General features: G+C 32.6%; 2 protein-coding genes across 2 annotated transcripts; one reads left to right on the top strand and one right to left on the bottom strand.

Annotated features, from left to right (window-relative positions):
- Nucleotides 1–12767: 12767 nt before the first annotated feature.
- Nucleotides 12768–13940, top strand: LOC139867945 (putative F-box/LRR-repeat protein At3g58880). The gene has a single exon (XM_071856288.1). It carries the CDS (start codon nucleotides 12768–12770, stop codon nucleotides 13938–13940), a length of 1173 nt encoding a protein of 390 aa, XP_071712389.1.
- Nucleotides 13937–20296, bottom strand: LOC139867946 (uncharacterized mitochondrial protein AtMg00810-like). Its single transcript, XM_071856289.1, has 4 exons — nucleotides 20033–20296; nucleotides 19654–19953; nucleotides 19419–19611; nucleotides 13937–14028 (listed from the first exon to the last, which is right to left on the bottom strand). The coding sequence occupies exons 1-4, from the start codon at nucleotides 20294–20296 to the stop codon at nucleotides 13937–13939; spliced, it is 849 nt and encodes a 282-aa protein (XP_071712390.1).
- Between the last annotated feature and the right edge of the window lie 457 nt (nucleotides 20297–20753).

Genomic DNA, 20753 nt, shown 5'->3' on the forward strand with positions numbered 1-20753 from the left:
TGTTCATACATTCATTATAACCTCGACCAAATTTTGACGATTCACGAACCGTTATATATAAATAGATATGTATATATATGTATATATATATATATATATATATATTATAATTTGAGAATATTAATAAAGTATTAAACGTATAATACTTTACACGAACGTATTTGTTTCAATATGTTTATCGATGGAATTAGAAGATAATATCAAATGATTGATTTATCAGATACATTGTAATATGATTACGGGTCCATGTTATGAGGTCCACTGTGATTTAAGAAATCTATTCTTTTTGACAACATTCGGAAAATGGTAAAGTGATTTATAAGTAAGAACGTGGAGTGTAAATAACTTAGATGTTGGATATCGACAAGTTAAGTAACTCGACATTTTTCATTAAGATGATTTCATATGTTTATTTAACCTTTGGACTTTATCTCATGCTTCACCAACAGACTGTAATTTATGTGACGACCCGGAAATTTCCGATCAAATTTAAACTTAATCTTTATATGGGTTCGACACGATAAGCAAAGCCTGTTAGGTTGAGTCTCAAAAATTTTGAACTGTTTCGTACATTCATTTGACTTCAACCAATTCCGACGGTTCACGAATCATTATTTGTAAATAGGTAGGTATATATAAATAGGTAAATATAAATAATTATATATATAAACAATATATAAATATTATATATAGAAATTTATAAGATTTCATTCCATATAAATAATTATGTGTTAATATTAATTTGTTATATTAATATTATTATTATTATTATTATTATTATAACTACCATTATTATTAATAATTATTATTATCATTACTAAAAATTGGTAAAATTTTTATAATTATTATTAATATTATAATACAACTTATTATTATTAATATTATTATTAATATATCTATATTTAATTATTATTAATGTTAAATATAAATATAAAAATAAAATAATTATATGAAGTTTAGTATGTATCACCTTCAGGTGTTAATTTTTTACTCCCATTTCCTACTGCCTTATTGAAGTCAACATAACAAATTATGTGCTGTAAAGAATGCAATAATTTATTCATCCGTGATTTAGAATCACTTTCTATTTTCAATCAATTCAACCAATTAATACTGTGTATAATTGATACATAACTATTACTGTTGTTGTCCTACTTTGCCATTATCTAATTATGCCTTCATTGTATAAGCATACATATTTACATAACTCTGAAAACACAAAAACCCATGACCACCTTAATTGTTGAATCGTTAGAACCAAAACCAAACCCACATCTCCTTCCTCTCCATTGTTGTTTGGACAACCATCACCGTCTCACTCGGTCTCTTTCTTCAAACACCCACAAACCACAACCTTCGATCACTATGACACCCGCCATGTTACTATTCCGTTAGTTAATCAACCATAATCCTTCGACCACCACTCTTTTCATTTGAACACTCTCGAGCCACTCACAACCGTGTTCATCAAACAACACCTACACCATCGAAACCCATTACAAACTCATCATGTTTAACTTGCATAGTCACACGAGAACCCTCAACTATACATACACAAACCCACCACCCTTGATTCGTTCACTACTCGTCTGATTCTTACTCGACAAACTATCATCAATAATCGACTACCACCACTACACCGTGACACCACCCTTGAACCCTCCCAATCTCCAAACCTTTCATCACCTTCACCAAAAACTACAACCCAACCACCACTCACCACCTCCTGTTGCCGATACAAACTACTACTACTGCTATATCCTTCTGTTCGAACCAAACTACAACCATTCGAAGTGCTTTCTAACTGTATTGTTTCTGTTTATGATTACTAACAAGAATCGAACAACAACTGGAGCCTAACTATTACTGTATTTAAGGAGAATCGTTTGAACCATAACCAAACCATGATGACAATTTGATGGTGACAATGATAGGGTGAAGATGTTACAGCGAGGAAGTTAATGATGAATATGGATACGTGATGCTGCAACGATGAGAAAGATGATGACTTTGTGATGTTGTTGTCGAACCCTATAAACCCCACTCGTGTATAGTCACCTTATTTGTTATATTTTTAGAAAAAAAATGCTCACATATGTGACTTGGATTTGAACCATAAATAAATATAAATCTCCCCAACAGTTATGATTATATTCATTCATTATCATAACAACTTTGTTGAGCTTTTATTTTTTGAAAAGTATTAAAGGATGATAACGAAAGGGACGGTTTAAACACCTCATGGTTGACCAAGAGCTAGTGGACATTCTTTCTATTTCTTTTTCTGCTTTCCAGCAATGAGGTGTGGCAAATTGGGGCCCTTTAATTGTTTTTGCCGTGATTTTTTTTTTATATTCGGACTAATTAAATTAAATGGGTGGTCCTACGTGATTCAAGTGGAGAAGACAAACAATTGAGACACTTTTACTAATTGGAGTTTAATTTGACTGAGTGGAAACCATTCCCTTAAAGTAAGCATAAGAATCGAATCCCACTTGCTTTATAAAAGAGACCGGATGATATAGATATAGAGGGGACCGAGAAGTTTTATTGTGCATGTTCGGCCGAGAGGTTAGATTTTGTTATGGCCAAGATCCAATTTGTTATCTTTTGTGTTGGGCCGATGTAATCTAATAAGTTGGGTTTAGAAACTGACTTGGGCTACGGTTTCTCTAATTGGGCCGAATTGGCCATAAACTGTTTTGTTAAGAGGGTCTTAAGGAAGCACTAAATCATGGGTTAAATGGATGAGGCTCTGAATTAAATCAGAGAAAACGGAAAATGGTAGAATGGTTATGAGGGGTGTCGAGTGAACAGGAGGTCGCGGGTTCGAGCTCGGACAGGAGCATTTATTTTGTTTTGGGATTTATACATTAAGGTAGCCTCTCTAATATTTTTTTTTATTATTACTAATTATTATTATTATTGTTATATTGTTATGATAAGTGTAATTATTATTAACTTTATTATTATTATTATTGTTAGTATTATTATTACTATAAGTATTATCATTTTTATTATCATTATTGAAATTATTATTATAAACATAAGTATGATTAGTATTAATATCATTTTTATATTAATACTATCACTATTATTACTTTTACCATAATTATTATTACTACAACTATGTTATTATTATGATTATCAATTATCAATATTACTATTGTTATTATTAATACAATAAAAGTTAGTTATATAAAGGTATACTTAATAAAACTATGTTTTATAAATCATTTATTTAAAATATATAAAAAGCAAATATATTTAAGTCAATAATAAAACACAAGAATTAATAAAATAACAGTTATACTAATAGTAATACATAAATTTATTCGATTTCAATTGTATGTGTTAATATATATAAATGATATAGGTTCGTGAATCCGATGTCAACCCTACATTTGTTAAATGACGTCAGATGTATTTTTACTACAAAATACATTTGGTGAGTTTCATTTGCTCCCTTTTTAAATGCTTTTGCAATATATATTTTTGGGACTGAGAATACATGCGCTGCTTTTATAAATGCTTTACGAAATAGACACAAGTGATCGAAACTACATTCTATGGTTGGATTATTAAACCGAATATGCCCCTTTTTATTAAGTCTGGTAATCTAAGAATTAGGGAACAGACACCCTAATTGACGCGAACTCTAAAGATAGATCTATCGGGCCCAACAAGCCCCATCCAAAGTACCGGATGCTTAAGTACTTCGAAATTTATATCATGTCCGAAGGAGGATCCCGGAATGATAGGGATATTCTTATATGCATATTGTGAATGTCGGTTACCAGGTGTTCAATCCATATGAATGATATTTTTGTCTCTATGCATGGGACGTATGATTATGAGAAATGGAAGTATAAAATCTTGTGGTCTATTAAAATTATGAAATGATTCTTTATGATAAACTAATGAACTCACCAACCTTTTGGTTGACACTTTAAAGCATGTTTATTCTCAGGTACGAAAGAAATCTTCCGCTGTGCATTTGCTCATATTAGAGATATTACTTGGAGTCATTCATGACATATTTCAAAAGATGTTGCATTCGAGTCGTCGAGTTCATCAAGATTATTATTAAGTCAATTATATTTGGATATATTATGAAATGCTTTACATGCCTGTCAACTGTCGATGTAACGAAAGTTTGTCTTTTAAAAACGAATGCAATGTTTATAAAATTTATCATATAGAGGTCAATTACCTCGCGATGTAATCAACTGTTGTGAATCGTTTGTAATCAATATGGACTTCGTCCGGATGGATTAGGACGGGTCCTTTCAATTTAAAAACTTGAAACCTAGTATGAATATATATGATTCTACTTTTCTAAAACGTTTTATGATATAACGATTTCCATTATTTTAACCTTTAAACAAAATGATTCTTAAATATATTTAGTTTTGGAAAACAAAATTATCAAATTTATTTAATTTAGTTTCAAACGTACAAAAACGTTTTCAGTTTAAAAAGAACTTTATTATTAAAACGTATATAACTTTTATAAATATCTAGAACCACTTTTAACAACTCATTACTTAACCAGTATGATAAAGATAATGATATTTATATTTTATTTTATTAAATATATATAACAATTTAAATTAATATTATATATATTTATATGCGTATTATACGTACATAGTTTTATACTTTTACTATACTTAAACTTTACATTTACTTTATTTTTACTTTAGTTTAACTTTAATAATTCACTTTAATAATTCATACTTTAATAATTCATACTTTAATAATTCACTTTAATAATTCATACTTTAATAATTCACTTTAATAATTCATACTTTAATAATTCACTTTAATAATTAAAAAATCTATTATAAATAGAATTCAATAGGTTTTATTATTTCATAGAAACTTGAAAATATTTTTTTCTAAACTCTCTCAATCGATTTACATATATATATATATATTTACTCCGTATTATTTCAATATATTATTAGTATACATAAAATATTACGACGGAGTGCCGTCCGAGTGATTTCGAAATTGTTTTTCGAGCGGGATAGAGCTAAGGAAATTATGGGTTATAGCTATGGAGGTTATGGGTATGGTTCGGGAGTATTGCTCGTGAGTCAAACTAGTGTTTATCATCCCCGTTGCGTCTACATACTTTTCCTGCAATATTGAATCTCAATATTGATACGTGAGCACTCATAACTTAACTTTTATATATTATTATTGTATCCCTGACTAGTGCTCGAGTATATAGGATTATGCATGCTTATACGTTCGTTATTGTCGTTAGATAGGTTATGTCGAATCTTGAATTAAATACATATGCTATTAAGATAAGGTATATGATATGCATGTCGTTAGAAAGCTAGCGAAAAATTGAGAACTTTTCATTTAGATATCGAATGGTTTCGATGAACGTTTTAGAAGTTATAGTCAATTGAATTTTTGTAAAAATGATTATTATTATCGTCGTTATTATCGTCGTTATAATCTAATTATTATTATTATTATTATTATTATTATTATTATTATTATTATTATTATTATTATTATTATTATTATTATTTTTATTATCATTGTCGTTATTAATAAAAGATATTATTGTTATTTTTATTATTATTATTATCGTTATTATCGTTATTATTATTATTATTATTATTATTATTATTATTATCATTCAAATAGTTATTAGTATTATCATTAATATTATTATTAGTATTATTATAATTAAAACTAATATTAGTAACATCTAATTATTATGATTAATATTATTATTATTAATATGAACACGATATAAAAGATGACTAAAAGCTATTAAACGAAGCGATTATGAAATAATGAGTATGAGTATCATGATGAAATTAAGATATTGTAAGATATTGATTTAAAGGAAAAATATCGTTTTCATTATTTTACTATTATTATTATTATTATTAAAAGTATTATTAATATTAAAACTATCATTTTTACTAAAATTATTATTTTTAATAAAAATATCATTGTTAATATGAAACATCATTATTATTATCATTTTAGTACTATCATTAATAAAAATTATCATTTTATCATTTTTAGAAAATATAATTATTGTTATTTTTATTAGTAGAATAATAATTATTATTACAAAATAATATAACTTTTACTTATTATTATTATTATCAATATGATTTTATCAAATAAATATGTGATACAAAGATATTTTACTACGTATAATATAATTACATTAATAATACCTATCATATTATTTTTATGATATTAAATGAACTTTATAAATTTTATTACTTAAGATATATAAAAGTATATTTTTATTATATAAATTTTAATATAAAATTTTATTTATTAATAAAAGAACTATATTATTTACTTTAATAAAATCTGTTAAAAATATTTAAATATATAAAATGACTATATTTAAACTATATAATAATCATGTATAAATTTTGGAAGACATTTTGGTTAATATGACTTTTGTTGACTTTTGCATATTTAGTCTCGAGCATTACGATTGTGATACACTACGACTTGACCTAAATTGTTAGACAGATATTGATCAAACATATAAATATATATAATTAATATAGGTTCGTGAATCCAAGGCCAACATTGCACTTGTTCAATGACGTCATATGTATTTTAATACAAAATACAGTATTGTGAGTTTCATTTGCTCCCTTTTTAAATGCTTTTGTAATATATATATTTTTGGGACTGAGAATACATGCGCTGTTTTATCAATGTTTGACGAAATAGACACAAGTACTTAAAACTACATTGTATGGTTGGATTATTAAACCGAATATCGCCCCTTCAAGTCTGGTAACCTAAGAATTAGGGAAATGGCCCCTAATTGACGCGAATCCTAAAGATATATCTATGAGCCTAACAAACCTCATTCTGGAATTTGGAATGCTTTAGTACTTCGATTTAAATGGTGATTACGATTGCCAATATTTATGGCATACTTGCGAGTATGCGGGGAATATTCTATATGCATTATGTTAATTTCGGTTACCAGGTGTTCATCATATGAATGATTTTTATACACTTGCAAGTGTAAGGTTGTATATGAAAAATGAAATCTTGTGGTCTATTAAAATTATGAAATTGATGGATTATGATAAACTAATGAACTCACCAACCTTTTGGTTGACACTTTAAAGCATGTTTATTCTCAGGTATTAAAGAAATCTTCCACTGTGCATTAGCTCATTTTAAAGATATTACTTGGAGTCATTCATGGCATATTTTGAAAGACGTTGCATTCGAGTCATTGAGTTCATCAAGATTATTATTAAGTCAATTATAGTTGGATGTATTATGAAATGGTATGCATGCCGTCAACTTTAGATGTAAAGAAAGTTTGTCTTTTAAAAACGAATGCAATGTTTGTAAAATGTATCATATAGAGGTCAAATACCTCGCGATGTAATCAACTATTGTGAGTCGTTTATAATGTATATGAACGAGTTCTTTCATCACTAATCGGGAGTTTTGCTTCACTAAGCACCTTTCTCCAAATCCGGTGGAGATCTGATTTACAAGTCTTGTACTTCTTCTTAGACAACAAACCTAATTCTTCTATCACTTTGAAAGATTAACTCTAACTTAGATCAACTTTTCTTCACCTTAGACAAGTATCAATCCTCAATGGAATTAATCAACTCCCTAGTTCCTTTTAAGAAAGATGATAGCTAAGCTAGCATATGCTTCTAGTTACAAAGTATAAGACTTACCCTTACTAGTGATGACAACCCTAAGACAATTCTAAGGATTAATACAACACTATGTAAACTCACAAAGATGATAATTTGATAGTAAGTTTACAACCCCTTATATAATCTATGAGATTATAGAACTTCTCTTGCTAATCACAAACATATGTATAAGTATTATGTTCTTGTAATTCTCTGATGATTTTGAGTTGTAGCATGGAAGTGGTCCAAGTCTTCAAAGTTCTCCAAGTCTTGCTATTTATAAGGAGAGATAAACAAGTAGTCGTTGCTGCGATTGGGACCACGGTCGACCGTGGATCGACCGCACGTTGTCCAGTCCAAAACTCCTATCTGTTGTATAGCAGTTTGAATCAGATTTGAACATTAATCCTTGGACTCTTCACTTCATTTAACACCTACAAAAGATACCCAACATCCTATACAAGTACTATATGCATTTAATGTTCTTTTACCTTGGATGTATTGCCTTGATAGTGACTTGTCATGCTTAAAGTAGAAAGTCTAACATTCTTGGATACAAGCCATGATAATCATTTGAGGCAATCTCAGTTTTGTCATAATCTTTTATTTGTAATTAACACATTTGCTAAAGCCTTATTGGTTGGTCAACATGTCATTGATGACAACAACCCACTTTAATCACAAAGCACACTAGTATTCAAATTTAAACTTGTTTGTGAATTAATGATGTCTTAACAATTTAAGAAAGTAATATCAATTAATCATGTTGTAAGACATCAAGTTATATTAAGTCAAAACCATTCATAAACTTGATTTTTGACTTAAGCAAACCTATGTGTGTTAATAATTCATTATCTTTTAAGATTGCTAGATTATGACATATTAAGCATTATCTAAGTAGCGTAAGCATATATTGAAGTAGTCCAAATACAAGTTGATGGAATTCCAACTTGTAACGCATAGCAAGACAAGGTTCATACATATACATGTTAAGTAACTACTTAGCAAGTTAGCATTTAGCACATAGTCAAATAATACACATGTAATAATAGCAAGTAGTCAAGCAATATTTATGTAATGACTAGCAAGAGATCACTAATTAATCTAGGATTAAACAAGGATTAGACATATAGTGATAACATAGCATTGAACTAAAGCTATGTAAGTTTTACTTGCAAAGTGGCATTTGCAAGATTAATGTATAAGTATTCATTAATGTCCAACACATGTACAAAGAAAGAGCAACTCTTGGTTGGGACTTGATGTCCACCCTAAGCATGTCTAAATACATTTTAGATGTACATGTTTTCCTATAACACTTATGTGTTATTACTTAATCAAGGCTCAATCGTCATTAATGTGTCATTAGGTGTGATTAACCAAGATTAGTATTCTAGTGACCAAAACTCCTTTGCTAAGCATGTTTAAACAAGTTTCATAAATTATAGATGCCCCGAAGTGGTCAAACTAAAATTGGTGGAATTTCGAACAGATACTTTTACGGTCGACCCACGGTTGACCGTAGGGTCGACCGTTCACACCTAGTTTCACAAACCAGGGTGCAAGGTTCCACGGTCTGACATGCGATCGACTGTGGACCTAACCGTGATACCTATGTTCTTATTTTAAGCTTTGTTTGGTTTTGGTCTTTTGCTATAGTAAGTGTGGATTAGTGAACTTGTATATTTTTTGTCAAATGTCTACCATCACGTCTAGCTATGTGCATATGTCATCATCAAAACACTTATTGTTATAGGTTAAGATTAGTATAGTCATTAAGCATGATCCCACATTAACCCACATTCTCCCCCAACAGGGGGTCTTTTTTACCAGTTTAAGAATGGCGGTTTGAATTCCCTATCGATGGGAACTTCCATCGGTGACGGGTTCGGAATGGGTCAACCTTTTCATTCAAGGCTAGTGCGGGCAATGACTTTGACAAAAAGAACATCGAAGGTAGTCGTAGTCGTTAACTTAGTTGGTTGGCTTTCCCTTTTTTTCCAATTCTTGTGTTTACACGTCGTGTTAATCGTTAGTTCTCGACGAGGCTCAGGTTTTGTTAGCCTTTGCTCGGGTATTGTTGTTAGGGTTTGTTTTCTGTTTCTATTTGTATCTTTTTTTCTTTTTCTCTTCCCGAGATAAAGATTTGTTATAAAGTTTTAGTTTTTTTCTAAAAAAAGTCACTTGTAGTATTTATTACAAAAAGTTGAGCTAGCTAAACCACAAATGATGGTGTAAGATGGTCTGTTAGTTGCTCTAAACCATTAACTTACTATATAAATTGGTATCTACATAACATGAAATGTTTTAGACAAATCCTTAAAAACGGTGAACAAACAAAACAAAACATAAAAGATGGTCATCTCAGCGAAAGGAAGGGTCTGCAACGGCAGAGACTACTAACCCTATTCTTGTTCCTAGCCGTCTTTTACGAGTCCAGAAAGCCTCCTCAGAGGGATCCTCAAAATAGAATAGAGAAGGGTCGTCATGACGAGGCCTTTCTTAGTGGAAGATTGGATTGAAACATTCTAATTCTAATTAATAACAATTAATAAATAGGAAAAAATAAACAGAGGCACATCAATTTATATAAATTGATGAAAACTTGAGCCACAAATGAATCAAAGGAACCTGAAATGGTAGCTCGTAGACTTAGAGAGGAAACCAAGTTAGTTTGAAATTCACCAAACCTCGATCAAAACAAGCCAAGCCGTCAGGTGAACTTATCCACAAGCTTGTTAGGGTTTCCCATTCTCCATTAATGTGATTTTGTATCTTAACATCTTTAAGGTCTGGCACATACTCCTTTCGCCTTTTCAATTTCAGCATCATTCTCGCAATTAGCTTAGGGGAGCTGATGATTCCCCAAAGATCCACCGTTAAGTAATTGGGGCGCATAATAGAAAAAAGTGCCTCGAGAAGTAGTCGTGTACACTCCCATGAGCCGTTTACCGGATAAGCTTTAAAATTTAGTATTTCAACATTCATAGCCAATTCTATTTCGTTCGGAGGAAGGCTCACATTGATCAAATTGGTGCTAAGTAGTTTACCTTTGTACTACTTTTCTCTCTTCAAAGTCCTGGTACATGTTATTAATGAACTTGACAGTATTCTTCGGGACTTCTTTTGGGGTAGATCCTCGGAAAATAGGAAAATGGCTTGGGTAAAATGGAGTCAAATTTTACTTCCTTATGATTCGAGTGGTTTGGATGTGGGATCTTTAAAACATAAAAACTTTGCACTTTTAATAAAATGGTGGTGGAAATTTAAAACAATAAAAATGCCTTTTGGGTAGGATAATTAAAAGTATATACGGTGAAAACGGCAGATTAAATTGTATTTCTTCAATACCCGAAAACGCTTTAAAAAAATATTCGGGTAGAACTTGATTTAATATTGTCAATGTTGAACACACCCTAAGCAAATTAGGGTGTGACATTTCTAATATTTTTGTTAAGGTGATAGGTAAATGGAGCAAGACTAGCTTTTGGTGCGATAAATGGTGTGGGAACACACCCCTAAAAGACGTGTACCCAAGACTATATCGTTTGGAAAGCTGCAAATCTGCCTATGTATCTGATCGAGTCTCCTGTTTTGCTGATGCCCCTCCAACTGTCCAGAACCTGCAGGCTGCTTCTGTTGTTGTTGATGACCAAACTGTCTGGATTGGGCTTGGGCCTCGGAGCCCAAATGGAGAGCATGTACTGATCTCACAAAACTGATCGATATGCTGAATTCATACAACTGCTCAGGTAAAGATCACGACGAGTGGCATTGGATGTATTATAATAATAAGAGGTATAGCTACAATTCTCTTATAAATTATCTAACCGACATCGAAATATCCAATGGCCCACTACTTGCACCAACCGAGGTTAACAAGCTACTACCGCAAAAAGTGGGAATTTTTATTTGGCGCGCATCTCAAAATAAACTCCCTGTAAGAGCTGAACTTGACGCTCGGGGGATTGACCTTCACTCAACGAGATGTCCAGTTTGCGATGAGGACATTGAAACCCTCCACCACACCCATCTAAATTTCCCCACCGTGAAGGATATTTGGGAAAGAATCCGTAAATGGTGGAACCTAAATCAACTTCACCTTTCAAATCTTTCGGACACCGCAGAAGCACAAAATCCTCTTTTCAACACCCACACAGGAGCTAGTATTTGGCAAGCCATTGTATGGGTCTCGTGCTATTTTATTTGAAAAAACCGAAACGACGTTACCTTCGGGAAAAGCAAGTTGAGTGGTCCAAAAATCATCTCGGACATCCAAGGCAAAACTTTCGAAAAACTGGAGAAAGAAAAATCTAAATCTCGAATGGTTAAATTGAGTGAACAATACAATGATTTTCGATGCAAACCCAATCGGAAAGGAAGGAAATCTCAGTTTTTTTGCTCGAGCCCTTGATCATGATCTTATATAGAGAAAAGTGAGATGTCTCGAGGTGCTTTGTCGTTGGTCATTCAGCACTTCACATCGTTGTCATCTCCGCTTGTCTTCTCAAGTCACTTCTTTATTTAGGTAATTGATGAAGTGGCGCGGGTGTTTTCCTGCTAAGCTTCCGATCCCATTAATCGTGTTATTTTCGAGTTGTTATTTGTTATTGTTTTCGCAGAAATTGTATTGTATAGAATATAGTCGAGTCTTGTATTGAGGCTTAAGCCTCCTATGTTGTAATTATTGTTTTTTTTTAATATAATTTGATCTTTCAAAAAAACAAAAAAAAAAAACAAAAAAAAAAAACAAAAATGAAAAATAATAATTTAAAAGTTCAACTCGGATCTAACAATTTGAAAATATAATTCTGGAGATAATATTTTGATATTTTATAAATACTTTATTGACATTATTATATTTAATTAATATATTTATTTTTGTTAGTTTGATTTACTTTCCGATTATTATAATTAAGTTAAATAAGTAAAATTTAGGTTATAAATATATGATGATACGTAATTTCTCAGAATCACAATTGAACTTTTACATTATTCCTAATTCAACGAAAGAGATCATTTAATCAAAAAGAGAGATCAAGGTTTAGTAACCCTAAAAAGGACTTTTTTTTTTTTTTTTTGCTGTATATGGAGAAACTGTGGAGAAGAAGATCACAACAGAAAGATGTCCCGGTGGAGTTGATTCAGCATATACAATCATTGTTGCCGCTAAAAGAAGCCGCTTGTACGTGTGTGTTGTCCAAGACTTGGTCTCACGCTTGGTCTACCATCCCTCATCTCAGGTTTCATAAAACCTCAAAATTTCTTAATGAAGAAAAAGATAGAGATTACATGAAGTTAATTGATCGCACCATGTTTAGGTATGTCCAAGACAACATACCAATTGAAAGTTTTGATCTGAAACTAGATTTTAATGCCGCTTCTCTTGCTAATAAATGGATTCGAACTGTAGCTTCCCAAAGTTGTCTCAAGGAGCTTTCGCTCGAAATATGGATTGTAAAAGGTAATAATCGCTTTATGCTTCTGGATGATATATTCTCTGGAATAAACCTACTTACTATGTCTGTAAGAGTTCGTCGTTGTTCTTTCTCGTCCAACGATATCGTTTCAATGAGTCTCAATCCTGTGATTATCAACTGTGAATCCTTAAGAGTACTTGAGTTGGAACATGTGAAGATAAGTGAAGAGGTACTTGATAGCTTATTCTCTACTTGTACATTACTCGAGAAGATAGACCTTGCATATTGCAGGGGCTTCACGACAATCAAGGTTAATAATCTTCGTTATCTTAAAGAACTAAAATTAAGCTTAAACTTATTAGAACGCTATCAATTTTTGAATATTGATGGTGTCCCTAATCTTCCCTTGTTTTTCTACCACTTAGCTTTTAGAACCCCTATTACATTCAACATGACTTCATTAATGGGCGTGACTGAATTATCATTACATGGTGTGATCATAAACGTTGCATTTGTTGACATGATCAAATCGAAATTACCTTTTCTCGAGATTTTATACATTGAAAATCCGAGTTGGACTTCGGAAAGGTTGGATTTTACAAGTTCTTCGTTGAAAAGACTGGCCTTAATAATTAGAAGGGAAAACAGGCGGGTTGACATACAAGTTTGTGCTCCAAAGTTATATCATTTGAGTTACAGTGGCGACACAATACCTAGTGTCCTGTTCCAATCGAGTAAGGCTCTTGAATATATGAAGCTTTCACTAGATTTGTGGGACCATGTTGATCTTTCTTTCTTCCTTAGGATGAGGGAGTTATTCAATCTATCAAGCAATTTTTAAATCGAAATAAAAGATCTTATCCATATGCAGCTGAACATCAATATTGATGATCGCAGTATAAGTTTTCCAATTCCTTCTACAATTCCATCTACAAACGTGCAAAAATTAACAATTTATACAGATTCATATTCATATGAACGCTTGTGTGGCCCCCATAGATTTTTTAATGCATTTCTTACAATTTGCCTTCCCAAATACGTAACCATAGGTTGTCGCAACATAGATAATGCTACCCTATCAAGCAAGTTTGATACTACCAGCTTATTCTTCAAGCTCATGATATGCAGAGCGATGGCAAAGAAAATGTCTGACCAACAAAATATTGAGTTCAAGAATCCTGGTAATGAAAAATGGGAAATTCTAACAAGTTCTTGCACAAGAATTCATGACAGATCGTATGTCTTTGGCGATCCACTTGAGTTGAAACCAAACTGGTAGAATCTACTCATTGATCTTTGGTTCAATTATCTGAAATACTATGAGTTCTTTGGCATATTTTTCAAGTTAATCTTGTTTCTTTGTTACTGTTTTCATATTTGTTAGGATAGGATATTTAAGGCGAAATGAGCTACTAGGAGTTCATTTCATTGATATCATGTGACTCGCGTAGTTAAGGATATGAATTTATATTATTTTCCCTTTTAGGTACAAATCCTGTTCAAGTAAGTAAGGTCGTTTCATTCACTTGATATTTTATTTTGAATTTTAAAGTTACCTCTAACATTAAGATGTACTTATGTTAAATCTTGTGTATGAAAGTTGGTTGATATTTGATAACCAGTAGAGCTTAACAGCTAGGCTGCCTCTGTCAGTACTATATGCATATGAGTATGCTTTATAATGACTGAACCAAAAACTGAAGCTTAATTTTACCTGTGGTGAGTGATGTGCCAAATAGTTTGATCCTAGCTGGGAAACGGGCTTTGAAAGACCAATCATTTCAATATAAATTGGTTGCGATGAACATAAATCAGTCCTTGTTTTATCAGATACAAGAAGTATACCCGATTTAGCATATGTCGCCAACCTAAGTACAACAACTTTCATTTTAAAATTTGTGTTGAGACAATAAGTCGAACCCGTCTTATAAATTTGATGAGTCAAACATTAGAGCGGTTTTTAGTAAAAAAATTATTGCAAGTGTTGAAGCCTGAAAACTTCCAAACTTCCAAACTGCGTGGAGTTAGCCTGGATCTGGTTGAGCGATTGATCGAATGGCCTCATCAACAATAAGGTGGACTTCTATTGACGTGATAAGGTGTTAGAAGCACCCTGACAGACTAGGGTATGCTGATGGATGGAGGCGGCTACATGCTGCATCTAAGAGGCTATCATTCGGTATCACTAGAAGTCAACGAAGAAAGAAAGCCTTCTCTCAATCCAATATTTTCAGGTGAAAAGAAGATAGATGACTTGCCCTCATTGAACCGACTTGAATCTATCTGAACTAAGATTTAGATAAAGTCTTACCGAAATCGGATTTCCTTTTCATGCCGTATGAGCTTTCAAGGGTAGGGATAATCGTCCGGGTCTTATTGTGAAAGAAAAAAGTCGCCTAACATGGCAGGCGGGTTGCTTCCTATGTCCTCGTCCGGGAGCTGAGCTCTTGGCGAGGAGACCTTAGGATAAGTTGCTTAGCATGGAAACCATACTCGTTTGGAAACAAGACTTTCCTCAATTTACGTTGATCAAGATGATAATAATCAATTAGTTGGAGCGTATCAATTCCAGAAGACTAATTCAAGTAAGGAGCGTACGAACATCAATTCAAGTATCCTTATTTATGAAAGTTGTTTCAACAAATTCATGAATATCACAATGAGATCTTGCTTGATTTCTAGATGAAGAAATCAAGCTTGAAGTTTGTTAATCCACAAACCTAGTTTCGATAGCATAAATAAAATAAGTGTGTAAGTTTATTCAATCGTTCATGTTATTTCAACTACCATTGTTATTGTGTATTTGACGTATATAAATATGCCGTTGAAATTATTTAGTTTATTGGTTCAAAGTTAAAATGCTGCAAATGACTTATACATGTAGTGGCATATAATCATTTCCCCTTAATTGCTGTCGACAATGGCACATTACACATTCACATGTATGCCACTAAATGTCAATTTGGTTATAGTTTTTATTATGGGAGAGGAACACTCGCTTGCTGCTGAAGTTCGTACATTAAAGAGCAGATGTCCCCAAATGATGTTATAAGTGAAGAAAAATATGGGAAATTTGAAAAGTGCAGAATGAATTGATTAGAGGAGAAGCTGCTACTTTGGGTCTTAAACCTGAAGAATATAATTATATTGACTATATAGAAGATAGGACTAAAAAATTTAAATTTGATTTTACTATTTTCATGGCGTCTCAATTTTATTTTTATATTTATCATTTTACCATTTTTTTCGGCTCTATACTATTTTCACGGCGTCTCAATTTTTATTTATTTATTCATTTTTTTAAATTTTCTACTTATTGGTCGGATGTCCACTTGAAAGCAATATCTCTATCCGTCGAATAGAGAGAGGGATGACTTTCTCTACTTTTGAGAATGTTTCACTCTAGGTGGAGAAATGACTTGTTTTTATTCTCGGATAGGGGAAGAATTGTCTACATCTCATCTCCTCCATACACAACTCATGTGATATTGAGTTTTGTTGTTGTTGTTAACTGGGAAATATCTTACTATGTCAAAGAAGAGTGATGAAGAACTTATATATTAAATGCTGACAAGTAAGAGAAATTGCGAAGGAGATTGAGCAACAACCGAATAATGCCAAGATTTGAAGGCTTATTTGATGAAGAATTGATTCAGATGTTCAAACAAAAGAGGTGGTACTGCATTGTTATGATTCTGTCCCGAAGTTCCATGTATTTGGTGCAAGGCCATTTAATTTTGTCATGATATATTATATTTCTAGATAGGAGGTATACACGGAATCATGGTGTCACACTTGCATCTAGGGATGGCAATGGATATCCGATCTATCGGATATTTATCCGATCCGATTTATTTATATGAATATGGATGATCTAAACGGATGATAAATGAATATGAATATGGATATAATATGGATGATGTGAAAAATTAGTGAATCGGGTATAAATGACAATTTATCATCCATGAATATATCCATTTACCACCCAAAATACATATATACACATAAATATAAACATAGTTACTTAAATATATGCATATATATTTAAATGTCCTTATATGTGTACACTATAAACTATTAAAATGTCATCGAAAATATAGTTACACATCTTTATTGAAAATATTTTGATAATTTCATTTCATAATAGGAATATTTTTAGAAAAAACTTAACATCTAACGGATACCTGATAACCCGCTTAATCCAACGGATATGGATATGGATATGGATGGATGAATTTTATTTAAATGGATATAGATATGGATGTTAAAAATTAAATGGATATGGATATGAATATAGGCGCACCCGAACCATATTCTATCCATTGCCATCCATACTTACTTGTAGGGCCGACTCTACTTGATCCTATGATTACTTGTAACACCCCATCTCACATTGGTTAGAGATTGAAAATATTGGTCCCTTATAAGCTTAAAGTAGTGACTAACTAATACGTATTTTTTACCATGGTTTTAGTTGTTAACCTGTAGATACCTTGTTAGTCTACTGCTTTAGCTTATGAGGGTTGATTGTCTCTCGAGTTGCGACGGGCATTCGGCTCGTGCATATCGTGTGACGGACACTCGGTTCGTGCATCTCATGGGGTATGAATCCTGGGTATTGAATATGTTTCGGCCTGACGAGCACGTCGAAATTTAAGTGGGGAGTTTGTAACACCCCCTCCCACATTGATTAGAGATTAAAAATGTTGGAAAAAAATATCTCCTAACATTTCTTTAGCTGCTAATGGAAAAAAAATATTTATTCTTTAGCTACTATGAGTTTATTCATTTGATATCATTTCCTTATAAGCTTTAAAAGTAGTGGCTAATTAATATCTCCCGTAATTTTAGTTATTAACATGGAGATACCTGGTTAGTCCACTTCTTTAACTGATTGTCTCTCGAGTTCTTTAGGTGCTAATGGAAAAAAATATTTATTCTTTATTCTTTAGCTACTATGAGTTTAAAAAATATTTATTCTTTAGCTACTATGAGTTATTTATTTGATATCATGTGATATTGGTAGTTAATGATATGACTTTATTTTATTTTTCCTTTTATGTTAATTTAAAAATTGCAAGAGAATGATTCATGTGACATTTTATTATAAAATATGTATGCAGATTGAGTCAATCTGTGTGCAGATTGACCTCAATTTGTGTGTAGATTGAGGTCAATCTATGTGCAGATTGAGGTCAATTTGTGTGTAGATTGAACTAAGTTTTATGGGTTCTCTCCCACACTTAGTTCTCTCTAGATCCATATATATATATATATATATATATATATATATATATATATATATATATATATATATATATATATATATATATATATATATATATATATATATATAGAGAGAGAGAGAGAGAGAGAGATTTGTAATCCCTTGAATCCAACAATTTGATTGAAATTCAACGGACCAATCAGAGTGCGATATGTGGCGCGACAATCACATGTGATAAAATGATAAAAACAAAAAAAATTAGAAATCTATAAAAAATGAGTTGCTTGATCTAAGTGTTGGGAAATGACTGTATTACTCAACTTACATATGTATCGTCTGTTGCCCTAAAGTAAGTGATGCATGTTAATTTAATGACGTATTGGTAGGCTTAACAGACCGAATCTTAGAATGAGATGATCACACAAACAACCAGTAAACATCTGAATAAGGAACTCATGGAAAGATTTATAGCGATTGAGGGTAGTCACCTAATTATCACAAAAAATGTATTGAGAATTAATTGTTGAGGAAATCAACAGTCGGTTGAGGGCCTCACCTAATCTTTTACACCTGAAAATTTCACTCGGTTCATTTCTTAGGTTCAGGTCTTTATCACTTAACTCATAAAATCCGTGCAAGTCTTTAGCTTAGTTTTACCCACGAAATCAAGTGCATTTTGTCAATTTTACACCAAGTGAGCCTTTTTGGCCTTGAACCAACATATAACCACAATTCCTTCAATTAACGATCATAAACCATCAAAACTAAACAAAACGAGAAAGATATTGTGAGGATAAATATGTATAATTCGAGCAATATCAATCCTCAAATGTTTCTTTCTGGTCTCGGGGGGTCGTTTGACGTTGATTTATAATTTCTAAATTGATGTGCACTGTGATCAACAAATGGAACCCATGTGAAGAATTTGCTACAAAATAGATATCGATGTATTGGTGTAATTGTGTTTTATTAATTGCTAAATGAGATCACAGTACATTATATAGGATTACATAGATTATTCTAGAAGTGGGCTATAGCCGGTACAATGAAAGTGGGCCTTAAGACCATAAACTAAAAGGACTATCGGCTAACATCCCCCCGCAGTTGGAGCGGCAGCGCGTCGGACGCTTAAACTGGAGCGAAACTCATCAAATAAGGCATATGGGAGGCCTTTGGTGAAAATGTCGGCAAACTGATATCTAGACGGCACATGAAGAACGCGGACATGACCTTGAGCAACCAAGTCTCTAACAAAGTAGATGTCGATCTCAATGTGTTTGGTCCACTGATGTTGGACCGGGTTGGATCACATATAAACAGAGCTAACGTTATCACAGTAGACAAGTGTGGCAGAGGTAAGAGGGCAGTGTAGTTCGCGAAGCAGGTTACGGAGCCAACATGTCTCTGCCACAGCATTAGCAACCCCATGATATTCCGCTTCAGCGCTGGAGTGGGACGGAGTGACCTGTCTTTTAGAGGACCAAGATAGAAGATTGTTCCCTAGAAACACACAGTAACCGAATGTGGAACGCCTAGTAGTGGGGCATCCAGCCCAATCGGCATCAGAATAGGCAACCAAGGTAGCAGGAGAAGAGGAGTATAGCTGTAAACCAAGTTCCGGAGTCCCCTGAATGTATGAGAATCTGTCGAAGAGCATGAAGGTGTTGCTCTTGAGGATCATGCATGAAGAGACATATATGTTGCACAGCGTAGGTGATATCAGGTCGAGTAAAGGCGAGATACTGAAGGGCTCCGGCAAGGCTGCGGTACAAAGTCGGGTCTTTGACCGGAGGACAGTGAGAGGTGAGCTTGGCTCCTGGTTCAACTGGCGTCCTACACGGGTGACAAGTGGTCATATCTGCACGATCAAGAATCTCAAGGGCATACTGTCGTTGTGACAGAAATAAACCAGAGGTGTTGCGGGAAGCAGAAATACCCAGGAAGTATTTGAGTGGCCCTAAATCGGTCATGGCCCTAAATCGATCATGACGAGATAGAGATGGGTGGTGATAGTGGCTCGTTGGTGATGGTTTGATTTGTCCGATCAAAACAGAATCATGGTGCGTGGTTTAATGGGTATCGATGGTGGTGGGTTTAGTGGAATGGTAGTAGCAACAGACGGATACAGTAGCAAGTGATGGTGTTCATTTAGTGATAGTGTAGTGTTGATTAAATAAGTAGTAAGCACAAGTTAAAGATGGTTTTAAGTAATGTTGATCGGATATAGCCAATGGTTATGTGGTTGATGGTTTTGAGTTCTCAATAAAGATGAACAACACTAGTAACAAGAAGTATCAAACAAATGGATCTGTGTTCTTTTCAATATGGTGGGTATGTTATATGTATAAATATAATTTAATAAAGAGAAAAACAAAAACAGTAAATCCATTATTAGTAATAATTCAATTTTTAAACAGTGACAAATAG

This window comes from Rutidosis leptorrhynchoides, chromosome 9, assembly GCF_046630445.1.
Source record: "Rutidosis leptorrhynchoides isolate AG116_Rl617_1_P2 chromosome 9, CSIRO_AGI_Rlap_v1, whole genome shotgun sequence".
NCBI classification, from domain to species: domain Eukaryota; kingdom Viridiplantae; phylum Streptophyta; class Magnoliopsida; order Asterales; family Asteraceae; genus Rutidosis; species Rutidosis leptorrhynchoides.

Coding starts and splice junctions, on each gene's coding strand:
- LOC139867945 (XM_071856288.1), top strand. CDS start 12,768: ATGGAGAAACTGTGGAGAAGAAGATCACAACAGAAAGATGTCCCGGTG.
- LOC139867946 (XM_071856289.1), bottom strand. CDS start 20,296: ATGACCGATTTAGGGCCACTCAAATACTTCCTGGGTATTTCTGCTTCC. Junction 19,954..20,032: donor GACCTGATATCACCTACGCT/GTGCAACATATA, acceptor TCATACATTCAG/GGGACTCCGGAACTTGGTTT. Junction 14,029..19,418: donor CGCTCCAACTGCGGGGGGAT/GTTAGCCGATAG, acceptor GCACGTTTGTAG/ATGGAATTGTAGAAGGAATT.